At 40.3% G+C, this 22,185-nt stretch overlaps 1 protein-coding gene across 1 annotated transcript in view; it reads left to right on the top strand.

The window, feature by feature from the left end:
• The first annotated feature begins 286 nt into the window (after positions 1-286).
• Positions 287-22,185, top strand: part of KIF5B (kinesin family member 5B) — a 44,014-nt gene continuing 22,115 nt past the window's right edge. The window contains exons 1-12 of the mRNA XM_060006339.1: positions 287-821; positions 7,421-7,508; positions 15,179-15,252; positions 16,249-16,353; positions 16,849-16,897; positions 17,420-17,475; positions 17,560-17,647; positions 17,810-17,934; positions 19,400-19,504; positions 19,815-19,960; positions 21,216-21,364; positions 21,983-22,176. Coding sequence (XP_059862322.1) covers positions 696-821; positions 7,421-7,508; positions 15,179-15,252; positions 16,249-16,353; positions 16,849-16,897; positions 17,420-17,475; positions 17,560-17,647; positions 17,810-17,934; positions 19,400-19,504; positions 19,815-19,960; positions 21,216-21,364; positions 21,983-22,176 — 1,305 coding nt within the window. The 5' untranslated portion in view covers positions 287-695. The remainder of the gene's footprint in view (positions 822-7,420; positions 7,509-15,178; positions 15,253-16,248; positions 16,354-16,848; positions 16,898-17,419; positions 17,476-17,559; positions 17,648-17,809; positions 17,935-19,399; positions 19,505-19,814; positions 19,961-21,215; positions 21,365-21,982; positions 22,177-22,185) is intronic.

The raw sequence follows: 22,185 nt of genomic DNA on the forward strand, positions 1-22,185 counted from the left end.
CTTCCCAAGAGGAATACAGTGTTTTACTTAAACCACAACATCAAGCAGTCTTAACAAGTCCCTTGTACTCTAAAGGAAATAAAGCTAGCGCTTCAGCCAACTCCGGCGAATCCTCCGGCGGGATCCACAGGTCCCTCTGCGCGTGCTCGTCGGGAAACTTGGCCCTGCGACCCCGGCGCGGAGCGGCGGCGCGGGCGCGGATTGGTCGCCGGGGCGCCGGGCCCGCCGCGCGTGCGCAATGCTCATCCCGCCCCGCGCCGCCCCTCCCACCGCCCGTCGCCCGTCCGCGGAGTCTGGAATGAGTAGGCGGTAGCGGGCGAACCGGCAAGCGGAGAGCAGGGTGGGCCGACGCTGAGCGCGGCCTGCTCTCTCCGAGGAAGAAAGAGGAGGTCGTGTTCCCGGTCTCCGGGATCCCCCAGCCCCGCACCCTGCCCCGCCGGCGAAGGAGAAGCTGAGGAGCCGCCGCCGCCCGGCGCCGCCGCCATGGCTGCCATGATGGGTCGGAAGTGAGCCTGCGGGCGACGGTGCCGGCGCGGGCGCTGCAGCCCCGGTCCCGGCCGCTCCGCCGGGGAAGCGCGACGCCGCGGACCGCGGGCCCTCGGCCTTCGCGACTCCAGCCCCTCGGCTCGGCCCGTTTCCTCCAAGACTGAGCGGCGGGGAGTGGCTCCCGGCCTCCGGCCCCGGCAGCCAGGAAGATGGCGGACCCGGCCGAGTGCAACATCAAAGTGATGTGTCGCTTCAGACCGCTGAACGAGTCCGAGGTGAACCGCGGCGATAAGTACATCGCCAAGTTTCAGGGAGAAGACACGATCATGATCGCGGTGAGTGCCCCCAGCCCCCTCTTTCGGGCCCGGCCGCTCCTGGAGTTCAGGGAAGCGGGGAGCGAGCTTTGGGGGCCCTGATGGCCCGGGGAGGGGCGCGGCGCCTCCTCGGGTGCTCCTGGGTCGCCCCGCCCTGGTCTGCGGCGCCGGCGACGGGAAGCACCCGCCCTGGGTCCGCGGCCCTCCCGCACCTGGGGCGCGCGCGGGAGGGGCGGGGCGGGGCGGGGCGGGCGCGGGTTGCGGGCACCGGGGCCGGCTTGCGTGCGCTTGCGGGTCCTGGTGCAGGTGCTGTCGGGGGGTCGCGCCGCCGCCTCCCCACGACTTCCCATTCGGGCGCGTTGAGCTCTGAGACCTGCCCTCCGTACCTTAAATAGTCACGATGCGTGGTCTCGGGGAAAGCCGTATGCGTTAGACTGCATCGTCTCCCCTACGGGGAAAGGGAAACTGCACCTAGCGCAGTTGGACCCGTGCACTCGGTGGTCGCCCAGCCCGCCTTCGGGTTTACAGTTACACACGGCGAACGGGGAGGGCTGCGAAAAAAGAACGGGGAGGGTCATAAATGAGTGTCACTCTCATTGGGTTTTACGGGGGTAACGGTATGGGAAAGAGTGTGAACTCTTTTGTGTGTATATCAAAGTATTATAACAGAAAAAGGGAAAAGAGAAAAAGGTAAAATTGGACCAGTTTTTTGAGAAAAAGGTAAAATTGGGTCAGTAAACTAGGTTTTTTTGAGAAAAAGGTAAAATTGGACCAGTAAACTAGGTTTCTTGTTAGTGTCAGCTTCCTACGTCTACGGTGAGGAGCTACCTTGAAGAACTTGATAATATGCCGAGGATGGTGAGATACTGTCCTTCGTAGTATAAACCATGACATGACTAGGCTTGGCGGATCATTGTCAACTTCTGAGAACCAGAAAGTAAGGTGGGGTTGGTGTCTGTCTTTTTTCGTTTTTGTTTTTTTTTTGAGGTCTGATCTCTGGTATTGAAAGGTCTCTGAAAATAACATCCCCAGCTCGAGATTAAAATGGGTGGCAAGATACTGCCCACAGAACGGTGAACTGTGACTGGAAATGAAAGTCATCTTTCTTGGTGATGCCGTTTGACAGAACTTGCTTCTACATGGCTGTCATGCTACCCAGTGTTAACGTTGACTTTTTCTCTAGTGGTATTCCACATTTGGCATATGTTTGGGTAGTTAATTTGGAAACCAGACAAAGGGATCACGGGAGATGGAACGTTGAAGATGAAAAGCATTGACATGTAAGACAGAACTCAAGTTCTTTAGCGTTTTTATGTGAACGTTCCCAAAGTTCAGCTCTAGAATATGGATGTCATAGCTCCACGTAGCTCAGGAGGGCTTTGGCAAACAAGTCGTTAGGTTCCTAACAAGTGCCAGCTACTACTGTGTGAGGACTGTCAGGCTGGTTCTTTGTTAACAAGTGCACAGAAAAACTCAGGCTATAAATGACATGGGTGGTGAGGCCAAGAAGTTAAGCACGAAAGTAGTCATCCTTTTCGTTTAGGGTGATACATTGTGCGTGTGTGGAATCAGAGGAGGCTTGCAAGGCCTGGGTTGTTAGTTGGCAAACACTAGTAGGCTGCTAGTTTCTCACAGAGTTTTTATGGTTATTCAGCCTCTCAACAGTGGTTGAACATCAAAGCTGTCTTCCTTTCAGATTTGTAGTAAGAATGTCTTAGTACTTCAGATATTTTTTTGTATGCGTATTTACACAAATCTATAAGTATTATCAAGATTTATGTTTTGGAATGATAGAATTTAGGATTCACAAAACCTTTTATGATTAGGTTAGAAGGCAACCTTCTAACGCAGGCCAAATGTGACATAAGATTCGAGGAAAGAGTTAAAAGAATATAAACAATTACCACAGGAAGCATAACGTTTATTTTAGGTTGTTTCCTTTGAATTTCTTTACTTAGGTTTCCTTAGCATTTAAATAAATTTAAGTGATAATATTAGAAATCATGGGTGAGTGATTTGAGTTGTGAATCAGTAATGTACAGTTGGCCTTTAGATAAACTGGTAAGCATTTTAGTCGTTTGTTTTTGTTTAAGTATAAGCAAAAATACATTAAACTGAGTGTGATACAGCTTTAAAAAGTGTAAGGCAACATGTTTAATTCATTAGTTTCTGAAACCAGTGTTTTGCATATAGTAAGTCATTAATTACTCTGAGGTCTTCCCCCCCCCCAATTTTTTAAAGTGCTTTATTTTATCTTTTTAAAAAGTTGTCTGGGAATTTATAAGGGCAGCTAGGAGGGGTGGAATTAGAAAATCTCCAGGTAAAAGTCATCCCATGGTTTGTTTTGTTCATTTTACTGGATCCTGATCCTGATTCAAAGTAAATAGTTTAAGAAGGAATTGCTGCAGTGCAGCATTTTAAATTAAATTATCTTAAACAATTTTACAACATTTTGTACACAGCTTTCTGGTTAAATCAAAATTAAAAAAATAAGTATTTTAGTTTACAGTGTTAACTGAATTGTACATGTAATCAGTGCTCACGTAGAAGATAATTTTTTAGGATTCTGATTTTCCTATAAATTCAGTTTCCAATATTTTGTCCAAACTTTTTTCCTGTTACTCATATAATCAGTGATTTTAATGTAATGTGACCTCATGGCAATGTAATCTTGTAGTGTTTCTCTGTGCTTTACAGCCTTTGTACAGATTTTTTTTGTAATTAAGTGCTCAGTGAAGTGCTATAAATATCACATATTGAATGAAATAAATGCATTATTTTTTTGAACAACTTTGAATGATACAGATAGAACTATTTGCTTTAGATATGCAAACTTGTTATCCACAAAAACTGGGGGACCAGGGCAACACCTGGTTATATAGTTCAAAGGAGCCTGCTGAAAACACCAAATAAAAAAATCAATAGAAAAAGTTATTCCCACATTTATTTATGCATCGTGAAAGTGGAACGTGCATATTTGCATCGTTAAGCATCTTTACTAATCATCGTTCCTTATGTGGTATACTGTAGAGGACAGAACCCAAAACAGGCTGTTGTAGTTCATTGAAGTTAGACCCAGTTCCTTACCTCTAGCACAACACGATTTCCCCTTTCAAATGTATGATGATTTGGTGTTTGATCCTGATTACCTTAAATACGAAAATTAAAAGAGAAGAAGCCATCATAATATACCTTTACAATTGTGGAATGTTCACCCATAATCTATCTAAGGAATCTAACTAAGGAAAATCTAATATGATGTAATCCCATGTTATCTGAAAATCACTATTCAGAATTCCAGAGAAAGACATATTCCTGCCAGAGGGTGTCCTTTGTAACCAAATTTGGTGTTCAGCCTGGTCCGTGCAGATTCAAATAGGAACCACTTCACTTAAGAAATCTAAGGTAAGGGCTTCCCTAGTGGCACAGTGGTTAAGAATCCGCCTGCCAATGCAGGGGACACGGGTTCGAGCCCTGGTCCAGGAAAAACCCACATGCCGCGGAGCAGCTAATAAGCATGTGCATCAGCTACAACTACTGAGCCTGCACTCTAGAGCCCACGTGCCACAGCTATTGAAGCCGGTGCGCCTAGAGCCCGTGCTCCGCAATAAGAGAAGCCACACAATGAGAAGCCCGCGCACCGCAACAAAGAGTAGCCCCCGCTCGCCACAACTAGAGAAAGTCCACGCGCAGCAACGAAGACCCAACACAGCCAAAAATTAAACAAACAAAATCCCCCCCCCCCCAAAAAAGTATTATTTGCCTTATTTTGGAGAGATGCATTTGTCACACTATTACCTGTTTTTTGTTAACTTGTTTCTTGCAAGTAAAATTAATCATGAGTGCTTCCCTGGTGGCGCAGTGGTTGGGAGTCCGCCTGCCAATGCAGGGGACACGGGTTCGTGCCCCAGTCCGGGAAGATCCCACATGCTGCGGAGCGGCTGGGCCCGTGAGCCATGGCCGCTGAGCCTGCACATCTGGAGCCTGTGCTCCGCAACGGGAGAGGCCACAACAGTGAGAGGCCCGCGTACCGCAAAAAAAAAAAAAAATAATAATAATAATAATCATGAGTTCTTTAACCCTAGAAGCGGTCTCCATTTCGATTTAGTTAACATTACTTGATCACTTATATTCGATCCTAGTATATAGCTGTTTAACTTAGTATTCAAGAATCTATCCGACCTTATCCTCTATTATTCTTTGACCCCTACTCTCTGTACTAATTAGTATCATTTCTAAAATTGTTACTCATTTACAATATCTGATACCTTATAAGGTGCTAAATAAATGTTTGCTGGATAAATGAATAGGGAAAATTACTTTCTTTTTGATAGAAAAAATATTAGTATGGTTTATTTCTGTTATTTTGACTGTACTTGTGTTTGTTTTCACAATTGTTTATCTTGAATACATCTTGTACAATCAGTGAAACAATAGATTATCTTTTATTAGCCACACCTGTAGATTAGTTAATGTCTCAGAATCTTAGCAAAAGGGCACTTTTATGTATGTCGTAGCCAAAGAATAATCAGCCATTGAGATGCCTACATTTAATTGATGCCAAAGTGAGGTCATCTGAGTATATCCTTCAGGAATGCTTTCAGCTGCAGAGGGAAAACAAACTAATAGTGGTTTAAATAAATAAGAGGTTATTTTTCTCACATAGGAAGTCTGGAGATGGGCCTTTAGTTCTACTTGCTGACTCTGTTACCCTCTGTCATCCTAAGTTATTGACTTTCCCTTGTCGTATTTGTCATGTTTGCAAGATGGATGTTCCAGTTCCAGACCTTCATTCCAGAAAGGAGAAAGGGTAGCTTCAGCTGAGGCGGTCCTTTTTATCAGGAAAACAAAACCCTTCTCTGAAACCTCCCAGCAGACCATCACTTCATGGTATCTAGAGCTGGGTCATGTGACACTACTTGCAAGGAGACTCCGCTAGCAGGTGGTTAGCTTCCAGCTTGTCTGGTGGGAGGCCAGAAGGGGACAGGGAATTGGGAATGGCTTTGGACAGGTCTTTAGGGGCTGTTTGCGTCATCTTTATTGTTGTTCCAAGCTTTAGGGAGGGGAATTGTGGGGTAGAGTTTCTTAAAAGTATGGTCTTTTTCAGCTGAGACCTAGGAAGTATTCGATAATGTTAAGGATTATTTCTGGGGTCATGATTGTTTATTTTGGGGCCCAGCTCCTTTCCTTTACTTTAGAAGAGACTAGAGAGCCGTCGTACACTTACTTTCAATACCAGAATCCCCTTGCTCTCTCTCTCATCTTTAGATGCTCACTTTCTCTCTTAGAGTACTAGATTGTTCCTGCCAGCATTTAAACTTGCTCAGGTCTTGTCTATCTTAAAAGACAGCTTTCTTTGAGTCACAGCCAGATTTCTGTTCAGTTACCTCCTATTCTTTTTTCAACCTTTTCCAATCTGATCTTTGTGGTGGTTGGATACTTTTCAGTTTTGCTTTGTCCTCACAGCTGAATTTGACACAATCACTTCCTCCTTGAAAATTCTTCCTTGACTTGCATGGACATCATACTCTTGATTTTATTCATTTCATGTCTCTGGCTCCTTCTCAGGCTACATCAGCAGTTCTCTAAATGTGTCCCCAAGATCCTTTAAGGGGCCCACAAAATCAAAACTGTTTTTAAAATAACACTAAGATGTTACTTGCCTTTTCCACCGTGTTGACATTTGCATTTGATTTTTGTATCCTTGCACTTCAAACTTACAACATCCTTTGGTTTCTTGAATGCTACAAGTTCCCTTCAGCCTCTCCTGTTCCCAATGCCTGGAGTACTTCCCCATGCTCACCCTCCCTCATGAGTAACATTGAAGAGAATGACGGTGAGCTGGGTGCTACTTACTCTTGAGTTCTTTAACATCCCTTCTCCAGAGTGTGTCTCTGGCATTCTTCTGCCTTCCCCAGTCTCAGGTTCTCCTCTAAGTGCTCTCATAGCACTTTCATTAGCACTCCGTTGTGCCCGTCGGAATTCTAGTCACTTGACCATTTGTCTGATGTCTGCCCCACTGTTACTTAGGTTCCACTAAAGCAGAGAATGAATCTGTCTTGGTCGTCATTCTAGCATGGTGTCCGGCATAATCGGCACTCCATAAATACTTATTAAGTGGATGAATGGTTGAAATGCTGTTGCAGTAAACTGAAAGCTGAATGGAATAGTGGAAGGAGCCCTGAACTGAAAGACAGGAGATTTGGGTTTGAATTTTAATTTTGTCATTTACAACTTTTGGACCTTTCACAATTCTAATTCCTTATCTGCAAGATGATGTTAGTATTGAAAATAGGGTCTCAATATCTGCCAGAAAAGATATGCATTAAATAAAAATTCACTCAGCAATATGATTGCCCACCACAGTAGTGCTAATTTCTGTGCTAGGTTCTGGAAATACAACAAAGACTAAAACAGACATGCTTGTTTCTGTGGAGTTTATTCTAGTGGATTTGTTCTTGGGCCCTAAGGTCCTTTCTGCAAAGATTCTGTGACATGAAGTGAGGCATAGTAGGTATCCTATTTTGAAGGTTAAATATATGATGACATCTTTAAAGGAGCTTAGAAATGTCTGTTCACCTTTAATCTGTGTAGTTGAAACCCTTGTTTCTGTTTTTCAGTCCAAGCCTTATGCATTTGACCGGGTGTTCCAGTCAAACACATCTCAAGAGCAAGTGTATAATGACTGTGCAAAGAAGATTGTTAAAGGTAAATATATTTAACCTGCTGAGTTGTTCCAGCAGTAAGTCAAATTTTGTTTGTGATCTCTCCTGTTTACCCAACGTTCTCTTTTTCATTTTACCTTCCCTTTCCCTTTAGTTAATTGCAGCGGTTGTTTAAATAATGAAAAGGTCAAATATAGTTAGTAAATCTATTGCTCATATTCCATGAACTAATTTATATACAGTACCTTTTAAAGGGTGTTATGAGAATTCTAGTGTGTGTACATTCCAGTTAATACTATTAACCTATACTAAGGTATTTTTCAGGTTTATGTTTTCTAAAACCATAGAACCTTAGAGCTGAGAGGGTGTTAAGTGATTATCTGGACTTACTTCCAGTTACTGCAGAAATATCTTACATCAAAGGGATCTTATGATTAAATAGCCATTACTTCGTGAAATGCTTTATAGCACTTTTTGACAGGTCTAATTGTTAAAGAGTACTTACGAGATTGAGGCAACATCTGTCTTCCTATAGTGTTCACCAGCGTAGAGGGGTTGGGATTCAGTATCAAGTGGAAGGTTAGGATTAAGTAGGAGCACAGACATTTCATCTAGTGACAGGAGGAAACGTAGAGTTTATGGATAGAAGTAGGTCCATTCGTGTGATGGCGGGAAAACGTACATGTTCTTTTCATATTAATTCCAGTTTGTCTCTGATGTAGGGAGCGAAGTCATCACAGAGAGTGAGGATGGGAGAGGAGGTTCTAGGAAAAGGTACAGAGTCTTCTAGCAGTGTGGAAGTGAATGGATTAGGGAGGTGTGGCAGCATTGCCAGGCAACGTTAAGAGCCCACTTGTGGTTAGCTGCCAGAGAGCTGAATTTACCCAGTTGTATTTTGCCAGGCAAGTACAAAAGAGGGAGGGAAGGGCAAGCGATGTAGTCGAGAGTGCTGCTAATGGTGAACCCTGGAATCTAAGCTGCCTGGGTGGAGGAGGCAGGATTTAAGGGACAGTGAAAAAAGGTGGTAAGGTTAGTGTGTTATAGTCTCAGTGGAGTCAAAGGTTTTTTGGAATCAGGGTAATAGAAGGAGTAAAAGGAAGTGGATACTTGGTGTTAGGAAGGCAGTGCAGTTAGTAATGAAGGGTCTAGAGTGTGACCATGGACTTGGCATTGGAAGGAGAAAAGGATAAGATCATGGAGAAAATAAGGTTCAAGGACCTAGAGGCCAGAGTATTATCTAGTACATGGACGTCTAGTTGTGGGATCACCCACTACGTGGACATGAAACCACCAAGAATTACAACAGGTATGGAATTGGTGAGAGACGGTGGACTGGAGGGAGAATTAATGGGTGATTCTGTAAACGACTGCAAGAAAGAGGAACAGGCAGTGTCATCTTTTGTTGTAAGCATCAAATAGTTTTCCAGATGGATCTGTCATGGAACGCAGTTATACTACATTCTTTGATTTTGACTTACTTTTGTCGTCAGTATAGCAAAAGATTGCTTTTTTAATAACATGAAGTTGTTGATTCATGAATTCATGGGCAGTTTAAATGTATGAATCTTTTTCACATCTGCTGCAGCCAACGTTAGACCCCAATCCACACTTAAATATTGGAGTTTTTTCCATCAGGCATAGAACCAGCATTGCATATTTTTTTCATCTGGCATCTGCACAGGCCTTTAAAGTGCAGATTCCATTTTGTTCATTTTAGCTCATAATCCTATTTTGAGTTTCGTTTTTACAGTTGTCTTACAAGGGATCTGAGTTGGCTATCAGCATGTTTTAATGTCTGTTATGGTGACAAGGATATTGAAGGCTTTTTTTTAAGATCTTTATTTACGCACAGTGGAGTTTGGAAAGTATTACTATGAATCATTTATAAAGCACTTAATGGGCCATGGTTCTTAGCCTAATCTTCTAAAAATGGAACAAGTTTGTTGGCAGTTATTAAATCATACTTGGTATTTAACCAACTTCAGATTCTCTTACCTGTACAGTTGTCTAGTTCTTAGCTTACCAACGTATCCACAAGAATATGATGAAAAGCTTGCATCCTTTTGTGAAATCATGGTGCATGACTGGTGTTCCCCCAGAGTACTAGTTGAGTGACCCAAACAGGAAATGAGATTAGTTCAGCCATAGCTTTTCCTCAGTGAAATTTTGGTACATTTGTCTGAGGTTCCCAGAATCGATTGACTTTTTGCTTTTAGAAAACGAGTGTAGCATTTACAAGTTAGTCATCTTTTACCTCCATTCCCTGTGGCTTTTGTGAAATTTTTATCCATGGGATGTAATCCTCTTACAACTAGAAACTTGGGCTCATTTAAAGCCATTCTTTGGCCATCCTACCCACCTCAGACCCGAAGCCGCTCTCAGCAGTGTTTTTTCTATTGTTCATTTTGCAGATGGTGTTGTAGAAGACGGTAATACATCGTTTGTTGACATAGTCACCTTTTCTAGGCAGTGCAGGTCTACTCACTTCTGAATATTTTAAAAGCTCTCTTTAGGGCCTTTTTTTAATTTTGTTTTGTTTTTATAAGACTCACTTATCCTGGGCTTTTACCTTTCTCATACCGTTCTAGTGATTTTTATCTCTTGTACATCTTCAGTTATGAAGCCTCTTAACAATAGGCTCATACCTACCTTTCTCAGAACTCTGCAGTCTGTGGTCCTGACATCTAGTGTACTTGTTTCTACTACCTTTTATACTGTTTCATTACTATTTACAACTCTGAGATGACATCATTCTTTTTTTGAAATCTCTCTCCTTTTCTCAACATTTTGATACTTTTTACCTTTTACCAGCAGATTCCTGCTTTACTGTTGGGAACCGAGTTCTGGATAGCAGTTCCCTTCTTTGCAGTATGGTTAAGAGCATAGACTTTGGAATCAGACAAACCTAGGTTGAAGTCTAGACTCTGCCACTTTCTAGCTTGTGACTTGTAGCAAGTTCGCCAGCCTTTCTAAGTCTCCATTTCCTCTGCTGCAAAATAAGGGTACTGTGAGGATTTTAAAAGATGATTCATGAAAAAGTACTGACTTGCCCTGGACAAGACACAAACGTGGTGGAGTTGCCAGTAAACACGTAGCTTTAAGGAGGGTGATGGGGGTGGGGGCTAGGTGAGGTGTCAGGGCAGGAAAGCAGTTAAATACGTGGCACGCTGGACTTGGGCTATTCACTGGCACACAGGTCAAGTGGATGGCCATGGTAAGAAACTGGTAGGCAAGAACTGGCAAAACGATGGGTGGGCTGGTATTTCTTCTGAGACGTGGATTCGATGAGCAAGCTGCCGGGACTGAGGTGAGAGCAGCTTGTGTGCTCTGGGCTCCTGACAGCCCACCGAGGTTGCATTGTTTCATAAATATCTGTACAAGTATATAACTTACGTATAGGGCTGTTACCTTTTCCTTTTTGTAGATTTGTCAGATAGATTTTTTTTTGTTTTCTTTTGAGCATGCTTTATCCACTTGTATTCTCTTGAACTCTGAACCCGAGTGATGTCTACAAGTTGGTTTCCCTGGTATAAAGTAATTGTCATTTATTCAATATTTGCTATATGCCAGGCATCTTACCAGGCCTCCAGGGAGTCCCCAGTTTCCCACCATAGCTTCCTGACCTGGACTGTGTGCCACTGTATCCACCTTAATATTTCCAGGTGTAGCCTGCCATGTATTTGTTTTGGTTCCTCTGTTCCTTGAGAATATAATGTAGTAGTTAAGAGCTTGTCTTTGGAACCAAGACTGTCTGGGTTTGCATCCCAGCTCTATCTTACTGGCTGTGGAACTGTAGGCCACAGTTTCTCAGTTTCCTCATCTATAAAATGGGACTAAAAATAGTACCTTCCATAGGGTTTTGTGAGGATTAAGTACATTCATATATGAAAGATTATCAGAGCCTGGCACATAATGCTTTCAAATGTTAGCAGTAATGTATATATTTTAAAAATTTATTTATTTTATTTATTTATTTTTGGCTGTGTTGGGTCTTCTTTGCTGTGCACGGGCTTTCTCTAGTTGTGGCGAGCAGGGGCTACTCTTCATTGCAGTGCACGGGCTTCTCGCTGTGGTGGCTTCTCTTGTTGCGGAGCGCGGGCTCTAGGCACGCAGGCTTCAGTAGTTGTGGCTCACAGGCTCTAGAGCGCAGGCTCCGTAGTTGTGGCACGTGGGCTCAGTTGCTCTGCGGCATTTACCGCCACCAGGGAAGCCCAGCAGTAATAATTTTATATGATGACTTCTAATTCTCACAGCCTTCCCCTAAGCAGACATTCTGCCGATAAGGAAGCTGAAGTTCAGAGAGATTAAGTGACTTTTAGAAGGTGATAAGCTGTTCCTTCACTTGCTAAATACGTTTTTCTTGTTTACAAAGTATGAAAGTAATATTTGTCCATAGTTCCACCTCTGTCTGTTTCTCACAAGAAAGGCAAAAGTATATTATAGAAGGGGAGGGACGCTTTAGAAAGATGCTGTGTGAGTAATAGTAGTAATCATTCAGCAAGCATTTGAGTTCCTACTAAGTGCCAGGCACTGTGCTAGGGGTTAAACACAGCCCTGGCCTCAAGGATTTTACAGGCTAGTGAGGAAGGCAGACAAGTAAACTGATGGTTGCAATGCACAGTGATCAGTATTATGATTAAATGCAGATGCTACAAGAACACCTTGGGACTCTTTCCCAGATTCGTTTGGGGGTGGAATTGGGTTGGAGAGAAGTAAAGCCTAAGCTAGTCTTAAGGATGCACAAGAGTGGGAGGGAGAGTGAGGGATTTACTCCAGACAGAGAGATGCATGTGGGCTAACTGAGGCAGCCCCCATGAGAAAAGTATCACCTCTGTAGGGAAGAACATACATTATGATATGACTGTGACGTTGAACCGTATTAAATTGTCAGATTCAACCATTTTTACCAACAAAAACAGCAGTGTGAGGGGAAGGATGATGGGAGATGGAGCTGAATAGGCAAAAAAGAGCCAGTTCCAAAGGTGCCTAATTTTATCTGATTACAGATGTGTGCTTTCTGGGATTTTCAAAGAGATGAGTATTATATTTGTGTGTGTGTGTGTGTGTTTAAAAGAACTGTAATTTTAAGATATGTGCATTTCATTGTATGTAAATTTTATCTCTGAAGAATAAAACTGCAGAACACTGAATTCTAGCCAATGGTGTATGCATGCTGGAGTATTTAGGTGGAAATGAAGTCTGCAGTTCACTTTGAAATGCATTAAATAAATAAGACAGATTAAGATGATTAAGGCAAACAGTAAAATGATAAGTTAATGATAGAATCTTGGTAGTGGTTATAGGGGTGTTCACTGTAAAATTCATTCCGTTTTTCTGTATGTTTAGACTTTTTCATAATAAAGTGTTGGCAGTTAAATCACTATAGAAAGCAAAGGTCAGGAATGGATTTGAAGGTAGGCAAGAAGGGATTATTATTTTCCTAATTAATAACAGTTATTACTTTAATTGTAGCCTGGTGCCTCTAGAAACCACCTAGTCACTGTTACATCCCTGCTCCCAGAACAGAGAGCCTAGGTCGTAGTGCTGAGCAAATACTTGAACATTGACTATTCTGTAATCTCTGTAATCATATAAAATTTTTAAGTTTTGCTTGAAGTCCCAAATACAGACATGTGGCATACATTGATTATCCTATGAGCCCTCATATGATGTATTTCACCTAACACAAAATTACCGTAATATCCTATAGACATATGCTACTAACATGATCTTGGGAAGGTCACTTACTCATTCACCTACCAGTATTTATTAAGTACTTATTGTGGTAGTTGCTAGGTAATTGGATCATATCATGAATGAACCTTTCATGTATAGATCTAACAAAATTAGGTTTTATGTGATTGATTAAAAGATCTTAAGCAGAGGGTATGATACCAACAGGCTGAGAACAATTATATGTAAAGGAAGTGGATTGGAAAGGGTCTGGTGCTTTTTTTTTCCCCAGGTGATTGCTTCTTCAGAATTACAGAAATATTGTAATCTTATCTATTTTATTCTTTTTTAAATTTTTTTATATTGCTTTGGTAATTGTAACAAATGTACCATATTTTTATTTATTTTTGGCTGCATTGGGTCTTCATTGTTGCGCGCAGACTTTCTCTAGTTGCGGCTTGCGGGGGCTACTGTTCGTTGTGGTGCGCGGGCTTCTCATTGCGGTGGCTTCTCTTGTTGCGGAGTATGGGCTCTAGAGCGCAGGCTCAGCAGTTGTGGCTTGCGGGCTTAGCTCCTCAACGGCATGTGGGATCTTCCCAGACTAGGGCTCGAACCTGTGTCCCCTGCATTGGCAGGTGGATTCTTAACCACTGTGCCACCAGGAAAGTCCAGTCTTATCTGTTTTAAATGTGATTCTTGAAGTTATTTTGCTTCCCTTCATAAAACTGAAAAGATTTTGAATGAAAGTTTCAAATGTTTGAAATCTCCTAAAATCTTCCCAGGGAAGTAAGAAGTACTAATACCTTCTTTTCCTTATTAAATATTTCTGTAGCAAATCTGTTATCTAGTTAGCTGTGCCCAACGTTGGGACCTTTAAAAATTTCTTTTCTTTTCTTTTTTCTTCTTCCTTTTTAAAATAATCAATTAAAAAAAAAGACAAGAATTGACTTGCTTACTGCAGGTTTACTTTCCACTGTTAACATCTGCTATTTCCAACTGACGTTTCTCTTTTTACTTTGGCTTCCTCTAAAATAGAATGTAAATATATATATATATAAATTTATTTATTTATTTTTGGCTGCATTGGATCTTTGTTGCTGCGCACAGGCTTTCTCTAGTTGTGGCGAGTGGGGGCTACTCTTCATTGCGGTGCGCGGGCTTCTCATTGTGGTGGCTTCTCTTGTTGTGGAGCACGGGCTCTAGGTGTGCAGGCTTCAGTAGTTGTGGCTCGCAGGCTCTAGAGTGTAGGCTCGGTAGTTGTGGTGCATGGGCTTAGTTGCTCCATGGCATGTGGGATCTTCCTGGACCAGGGCTGGAACCCATGTCCCCTGCATTGGCAGGGGGGTTCTTAACCACTGCGCCACCAGGGAAGTCCTAGAATGTAATTTTATAGTACCTTTCTTTTTACCAAAACAAACAAAAACAAAAACCAAACCAAACAAAACAAAACATACTGAATCCCTGAAAACTGGAAATTAAAAGGTCACCTTGTTCACTCACATCCCTCCCAACCCCCCCTTTAGCCTAGTAAAGGAAGATGCTTAAATGTTAATGGTAGGCCTTAGGATACACAAAGGGCTAGAAAAGTTTTTCGCTATTTTTTTTTTAAATTCCACGGGACCTCCCTGATAATCGGTTTTGAAGTAGGACTGGGCTTGTTACACTTGGTATAAGGAGGTATGTTGTGTGGGTTTGTGAGGCTTAACCACCAGTTAACCACCAATCAGTCCTACTTCTAAAAGCTATTTCATATCTGTATGCAAGCTGCCAGAGGACTGTTTTTCTTTTCGGTCACATAAAGCTTTGGAATACAGGTGTAATGACGTCTGAGATGTACATTGACAGGAGAGATGATTATAAGCAGTGGAATTTAAAATTTCCTTCTTCCTGACAACAGAAAGTGATCTGGGCTGGAGAGAAAGGAATTCCTTAGGTGAATCATCACTAAGAGGATTACTATTAATATATTCTTGTTTCCTTTAATGCCTTGCTTAAGGGGAAAAAAATCCCTAATGTATAAAATCTCTGATTTTTTCATAGATGTGCTTGAGGGGTACAATGGAACCATATTTGCATATGGACAAACCTCCTCCGGGAAGACACACACAATGGAGGTAACATCTCACAGTCTGTACTTAGATGTAGTTTGCTGTGCACAGGGCACTCATTCGTTATTTGTGACATCGTTTTACCATACACTTAAACAGCTTTATTTACTCTATTGCTTTGTCTCATACACGTTATACATGAGTAACATCGTTGTTGCAGTCTAATCAGTTCCTGAGTTTGAATGGTGAAACCGTATATTTGAAATTATATCTAGCTTTGTTTTATCCACATAACCACAAAATTATGAATGTTTTAGAATTAAGTAAGAATTCTCTGTCACCTTATAATGGGAAATTTTTAATGTTTGTGTACTTTCAGTTCTATTCAGAGCACTTAATTTTTTCCTCCTCTCCTTGGTCGTGTCCATGTGTCCGTCCTGTTTCCCCACCCCCAGCCAAATACTTGCCCCTCTTCTCTCATAAGAAGGTCTCCAAAATTATCAGAGCTGCTGTTAATAATAAATGTGAACCTGCTCAAGCTTTGCTTCTAGAACACAGCCTGTAATTTTCTGCCACTGCTACAGAGTATCTGCTTTTATCATTTATCTGAGCATTCCATATAAAGTAAATGACTGGCTTATTTTAGTGTCACTCATGTTACTCATTTCCATAACGTCAGAGAACAAGCACATTCCTAGCATGTGGATGAATTTGACTTGAAGTAGATGCAACAATGCAGATTTATATGCTGAGCAACTAACAAACATTTTCCTAGAATGTGTTCATTTACAAATGTGCATAATCTGATCTAACAATTAAATAAAAGGCTAAGATCAGTTGGTAACCCATGGTTGGCATATATTATTTATGTGTAACTTACGAAAATATGTACCAGTTAAATTAGGTTTTTTTAGGTATTTTGTACAGCCACATTTTGTTTCACAAAAAATTGCAACAATTAGAATTCCTATCCTCTGTTGACTGTAAATTATAGATTAAAAGTTTTGCTTTTTAATTTGTATGTTACAGTTTGTTTAAGAACTGGTTTTGTTTTCTGTTTAGGGTAAACTTCATGATCCAGAAGGCATGGGAATTATTCCAAGAATAGTGCAAGATATTTTTAATTATATTTACTCCATGGATGAAAATTTGGAATTTCATATTAAGGTAAAATCATTGGGGAAAGGTTGTATTTTATTTTATTCCTAGAATAATTCTGTTCAGTACTTTTTCTTTTAAAAAAGTATTCTTAAATATTTTAAAAATTATCTTACAGGCAGGTGTAGCTGAAAGATTATTAGAATTAGTAAACTCAGATCCCTCATCTGCCATGGTAAACAAGTAAGCTGAGCCTCTCTTGCCTTAGCTGCCTTCTCTGTAAGATAAGGGAGTTTGGCTACAAAGCTCAAAAGTTGTGACTAATTACACCTAATTGTCTAATTTTAGGAGAAGATACAGAGTGGAAAATGTACTTTAGTTACATAAGGGGTTTGGTGGATTTAGGGCTTCTCATTAGAATAAGAGCTGTGGCTGAGTTGTCCCTGTAGTCTAGATGGTACCTGGAACTCAGACCCCAGTAAATATTTAATGAATAGGTGAATAAATTACTTTGTAATTTTAAATGGTTGATTTTTCTTTTCCTTTATTCCCTCTGCCCTTTAGGTTTCATATTTTGAAATTTATTTGGATAAGATAAGGGACCTGTTAGATGGTAAGTTAAATTCTTGCTCTTCGATCATTTTTCAATATACCACATACTGCTTTTTTTTAGTAGTAAATGTGAGACCATTTCTGAGTAGCCTATATGAAATTGACTTAAATTATAGGAAAAAGTTTTAATTGAATGCCTTTGGACTTATTGAAAGCATATATTGTGGGCGCTTTGTAAGTAGTAATTAGCACATTGGACTAGAGTCCGGGAGCCTGAGTCTTGAGTGCTCATCATCTGTCAGCTGTCGGTCAGAGACACTGTCCTTGGCAAACCATTGAACCACTCCAAAATGTGGGTGGCAGACGTTGGCCTGGACCTAAAATTCTATATTACTGCATTGGTTTCTATATAAATCTCCTACTGTTTCTATAGGCTTTTGCTTTTATAGTGATATCTACATATTTTTGAAGTTTATGTATTATTATTAGGCTGCTTGGGGAGAGAAACAGTTGATTGACTATTTCACAGCCAGTGTTAGAGTTTAGGGAAATGTTGTTAATGTTATTTATTTTTCTTTTTCAGTTTCAAAGACCAATCTTTCAGTTCATGAAGATAAAAACCGAGTTCCCTATGTAAAGGTATGTATAATACAGAATATTTAGAAAAGCCCTACAATAACATTTTTTTAGGATAGTGACATACTTTAAACATTTGTTTTACAGGGGTGTACAGAGCGTTTCGTATGTAGTCCAGATGAAGTTATGGACACCATAGATGAAGGAAAATCCAACAGACACGTAGCGGTTACAAGTAAGTAGCCTATGTATAAACACTAGTTAACGTACAAACTGCCTTAAAATATCTATCAAGTTGATTAATTGTAAGATTTTTCTTAGGTGAAATAATGCTGTAGAAATTATTAGTAAGGGAGAGCCGTGTTTGTTGATAGTTGTTTGTGTGGTTTCTTTGCAGATATGAATGAACATAGCTCTAGGAGTCACAGTATATTTCTTATTAATGTAAAACAAGAGAACACGCAAACGGAACAAAAGCTGAGTGGAAAACTTTATCTGGTTGATTTAGCTGGTAGTGAAAAGGTAAAATCTTTATGTTCTGATAGATATCTAAGCATTTTTACGAACTTTAACTCAGATTTGGGCTTTTGCATTATTTATTGTTATATATTGAAAATGTATATCAAATTGAATTTGGTAGCATTTTTGAGAGTTACAAGCATTTATGCCAATGCTTTGTCATTACAAATTTACTGTCATTTGGGCCACAGTCCAGTTCAACCAATAAGTGTTATCCTTGACTTAAGATGTGTACTTTTATTGAGAATGTGTTGAGTGTATGTCATTAAGAATTTTACTAGGTATCCTTTTCCTAATTTTTAGTATCTATTTTATTCATATTGGCAGTGAGCTCTCTCTGAAAACTGGTAACTATCCATTAGTCCTTTCGGATTTTGTTGTACTTCTTTCTTTCTGACGATTATTTAACTATTCCAGTCGTATACAGTCTGATTCTAGTTTATGTCAAAATCAAAATAAGTTCAAATGTTTTAATATTGACCTACATGTGAAACTTTTTTGCTGTTCTGCTAATCTGTTGTTTCTTCTGATTAGAATGACATACCTGTTCCCTTCTACGCAAAGTCTTATACACATACTTCAAAGCCCGTCTCTAATTTTGTGAATACTGAGAGGCTGTTTTTTCAGCCATCATTGCTAACATATTATTCTATTATCTTTAATATATATTTTATATTTTTCTAATAGAAGCAGATTTGCTTATATAATATAAATTTGGTCTCTCTCTTTAACAGTTACAACATCAACATTATGCTTCAGTAAATTTTTTAAAGTTTCTCTTTAAAGGGGGTTAACAGGCCTCCCTGGTGGCACAGTGGTTAAGAATCCGCCTGCCAATGCAGGGAACACGGGTTCGAGCCCTGGTCTGGGAAGATCCCACAGGCTGTGGAGCAGCTAAGCCCGTGCGCCACAACTACTGAGCCTGCTCTCTAGAGCCTGTGAGGTACAACTACTGAGCCTGCGCTCTATAGCCCGTGAGCCACAACTGCTGAGCCCGTGAGCCACAACTACTGAAGCCCGCGCGCCTAGAGCCCGTGCTCCACAACAAGAGAAGCCACCGCAATGAGAAGCCCGTGCACCGCAACCAAGAGTAGCCCCCGCTCGCCGCAACTAGAGAAAGCCCATGCGCAGCAGCGAGCATCCAATGCAGCCAAGAAAAGGGGGGGGTAACAAATTAGTAAACTACAAATGTACGTGTAAATTGGTTAATTTCAGGAGCACACCTAAAAATAAAATTTGGTATCTTCTTAATCCCATTTTTGTCATGCAGCTAGTTACTTGACCAAGGTCTCAGAAGAGTCATACTCAATAAATAATGATAACTTACAGTAAATGCTTGGCAAATAAAATCATGAAACTTTCCCTTTTCTTTTTTACTAGTTACTGATGACCTCTGAGCTTTTTAGAAAATCAAAGAAAATCACCTAAACTTGTAATTTTGTTTCGTTTTTTTAAATCTTATGTATAGGTTAGTAAAACTGGAGCTGAAGGTGCTGTGCTGGATGAAGCTAAGAACATCAACAAGTCCCTTTCTGCTCTTGGAAATGTCATTTCTGCTTTGGCTGAGGGTAGTGTGAGTATACTTGTCTTCTATTTCCCTGTCGTTAGTTAGTGGAGAATTACAGATAGATACCTACATGTGCATGGATGTGTGAGTGAAAGAGGGATTCACTGAATCAGTATGTATGAATAAGTTGTCTTTTAGGGATTTATTTTATAGTATTAGTATGTATATCCTAGTTTCCATCTTAATAACTAGCATTTAAAACAACTGAAATCATTTTGTAGTTTATTGTAAAAATATATTTCTACAACAAATTTTATTACATAGAAATCCATTGGTCCTCTGTTTTTTTTTCTTGTTTGTTTGTTTTTGTACATAGACATATGTTCCATATCGAGATAGTAAAATGACAAGAATCCTTCAAGATTCATTAGGTGGGAACTGTAGAACCACTATTGTAATTTGCTGCTCTCCATCATCATACAATGAATCTGAAACAAAATCTACACTCCTGTTTGGTCAGAGGTTTGTTGTTAAGAAAATGCGGTCTATACCGCCTCCTTCTCTGCTGCGATTGCTGCTTATCTTTTTTAAAAAATGTGTTTATTGAAGTATAGTTGATTCATAATATCATGTAAGGTATACAGCAGGCATACAGCATAGTGATTCAGTTTTATATATATATTCTTTTTCAGGTTCTTTTCCCTTATAGGTTATTACATAATATTGAGTATAGTTCCCTGTGCTGTAAAGTGGGTCCTTGTTGGTTTTTTATTTTATGTATAGTGTCTATATGTTAATCCCAATTGCTTCTTATCTTGTTGTAAGTGCAACAGAAGTCTTTATGTGATTGATACTGTCACCCATATTTTAACTTACTGGTTTATATTTTTGTCTCCTCTTCTGGACTAGAATCACCTGAAAACCAAGTATTACATTTACATACCCTCTGTAGAAAATGCTTGTTGAATTAAATAAAATTGAATGGGATATCAAAAAAAGAAAAGAAAATGCAGTCTAAATGTAGATAGGCCTTTTGTTTATTAAATCTAGGAAAGTTTCAGGTAGATATTCAAATCAGTGTGTATTGTTAGTGTGCTAGACACAGTTTTTTAATTGAGAGGCAGATAGTATAACCAAGGTCCATCTTGTAGGCTGCTTGGGTTTGAATTAAGTTTTAGTACTTAAATTTTAGTACTAAAGTTAGTACTATTAAGTACTAATTTTACTACTTAAGTTTTAGTACATTACAGTCAAATGTTAACTTGAGTCAAATTTATGTGAGAAGCTTCAATTCAGCATTAAAGAAAACAAACATTTGAATCAGATAATAAAGCAAAACCTGACACATAATCTCCTATGTTAAGCCTGTTGACATATGTGACCTGTTCACGTAGTGAGATAACCATATATGAGATGGCTAGCCTGGGAAAGTCAATAATGATGACTCTGTCTCTGACCATCATTGATAATTGCTTTTCTTAATTCAGCCTTATAAATGAATTGGAGAAATGATGGGCTCGTGTTTTTTTATACTCATCAGGTTTTGTTGTTGTTGTTTTTTAATCTATTTACAGATGTTGGGACTGACCCAAATTTAATGGATTGTAAATAAGCACCATACTAATTATAGCTCTTAGGATTTAGTCAACGATAACTGGACAAGAATAGTTAAGTTAAATTACCAGCCACACATGCATATATTACAGAAATATAGATACCAGTTGAAAGTAATTGTCACATTCTTCCCCCCTCCCCTTTCCCCAACTAATTCTCTTAGGGCCAAAACAATTAAGAACACAGTTTGTGTCAATGTAGAGTTAACTGCAGAACAGTGGAAAAAGAAGTATGAAAGAGAAAAAGAAAAAAATAAGACCCTGCGGAACACCATTCAGTGGCTTGAAAATGAACTCAACCGATGGCGTAATGGTAATGACTTACGAATTTGTTGTTTTGAGTTTGCTGAATCCAGATTTAGACCTGTTTTATAAATTTAAAAGGCATTAGGGATCATCAGATAAAAATGAATAAAATCTTTTACCTTAAATTCTGATTTTACCTGAAATAATAAATAGAGGCATAAAGGCCAACTAGCTAGCTAAAGAAGTCTCAAGATGGCAAGATGCTTAGCTTAGGGTGAAATCAATTAAAATGATATGATTTGGTGACTGGCTTTCGAAGATGGGGGAGAGTCAAAGGTAATTCCAGGGCTTCCCTGGTGGTGCAGTGGTTGAGGGTCCGCCTGCCGATGCAGGGGACACGGGTTGGTACCCCGGTCTGGGAAGATCCCACATGCCGAGGAGCGGCTGCGCCCGTGAGCCATGGCCGCTGAGCCTGCATGTCCGGAGCCTGTGCTCCGCAGCGGGAGAGGCCACAACAGTGAGAGGCCCGCGTACTGCAAAAAAAAAAAAAAAAAAAAGGTAATTCCAACTTTTCATATCTCGGGGACTGAGCAGATAAAGTTGGTAAGAGCTGCTGAAATTGAGTAAAATTGAAATTAGTTTTAGACAGGTGGGTTTTATTAACCATTCTGTTGTCTTATTTTAGGAGAGACAGTGCCTATTGATGAACAGTTTGACAAAGAGAAAGCCAACTTGGAAGCTTTTGCAGTGGATAAGGATATTACTATTACCAATGATAAACCAGCAGCCACAATTGGAGTTACTGGGAACTTTACTGATTCTGAAAGAAGGAAGTGTGAAGAAGAAATTGCTAAGTTGTACAAACAACTTGATGACAAGGTAGGTATT

This window comes from Delphinus delphis, chromosome 2, assembly GCF_949987515.2.
Source record: "Delphinus delphis chromosome 2, mDelDel1.2, whole genome shotgun sequence".
Taxonomy (NCBI): domain Eukaryota; kingdom Metazoa; phylum Chordata; class Mammalia; order Artiodactyla; family Delphinidae; genus Delphinus; species Delphinus delphis.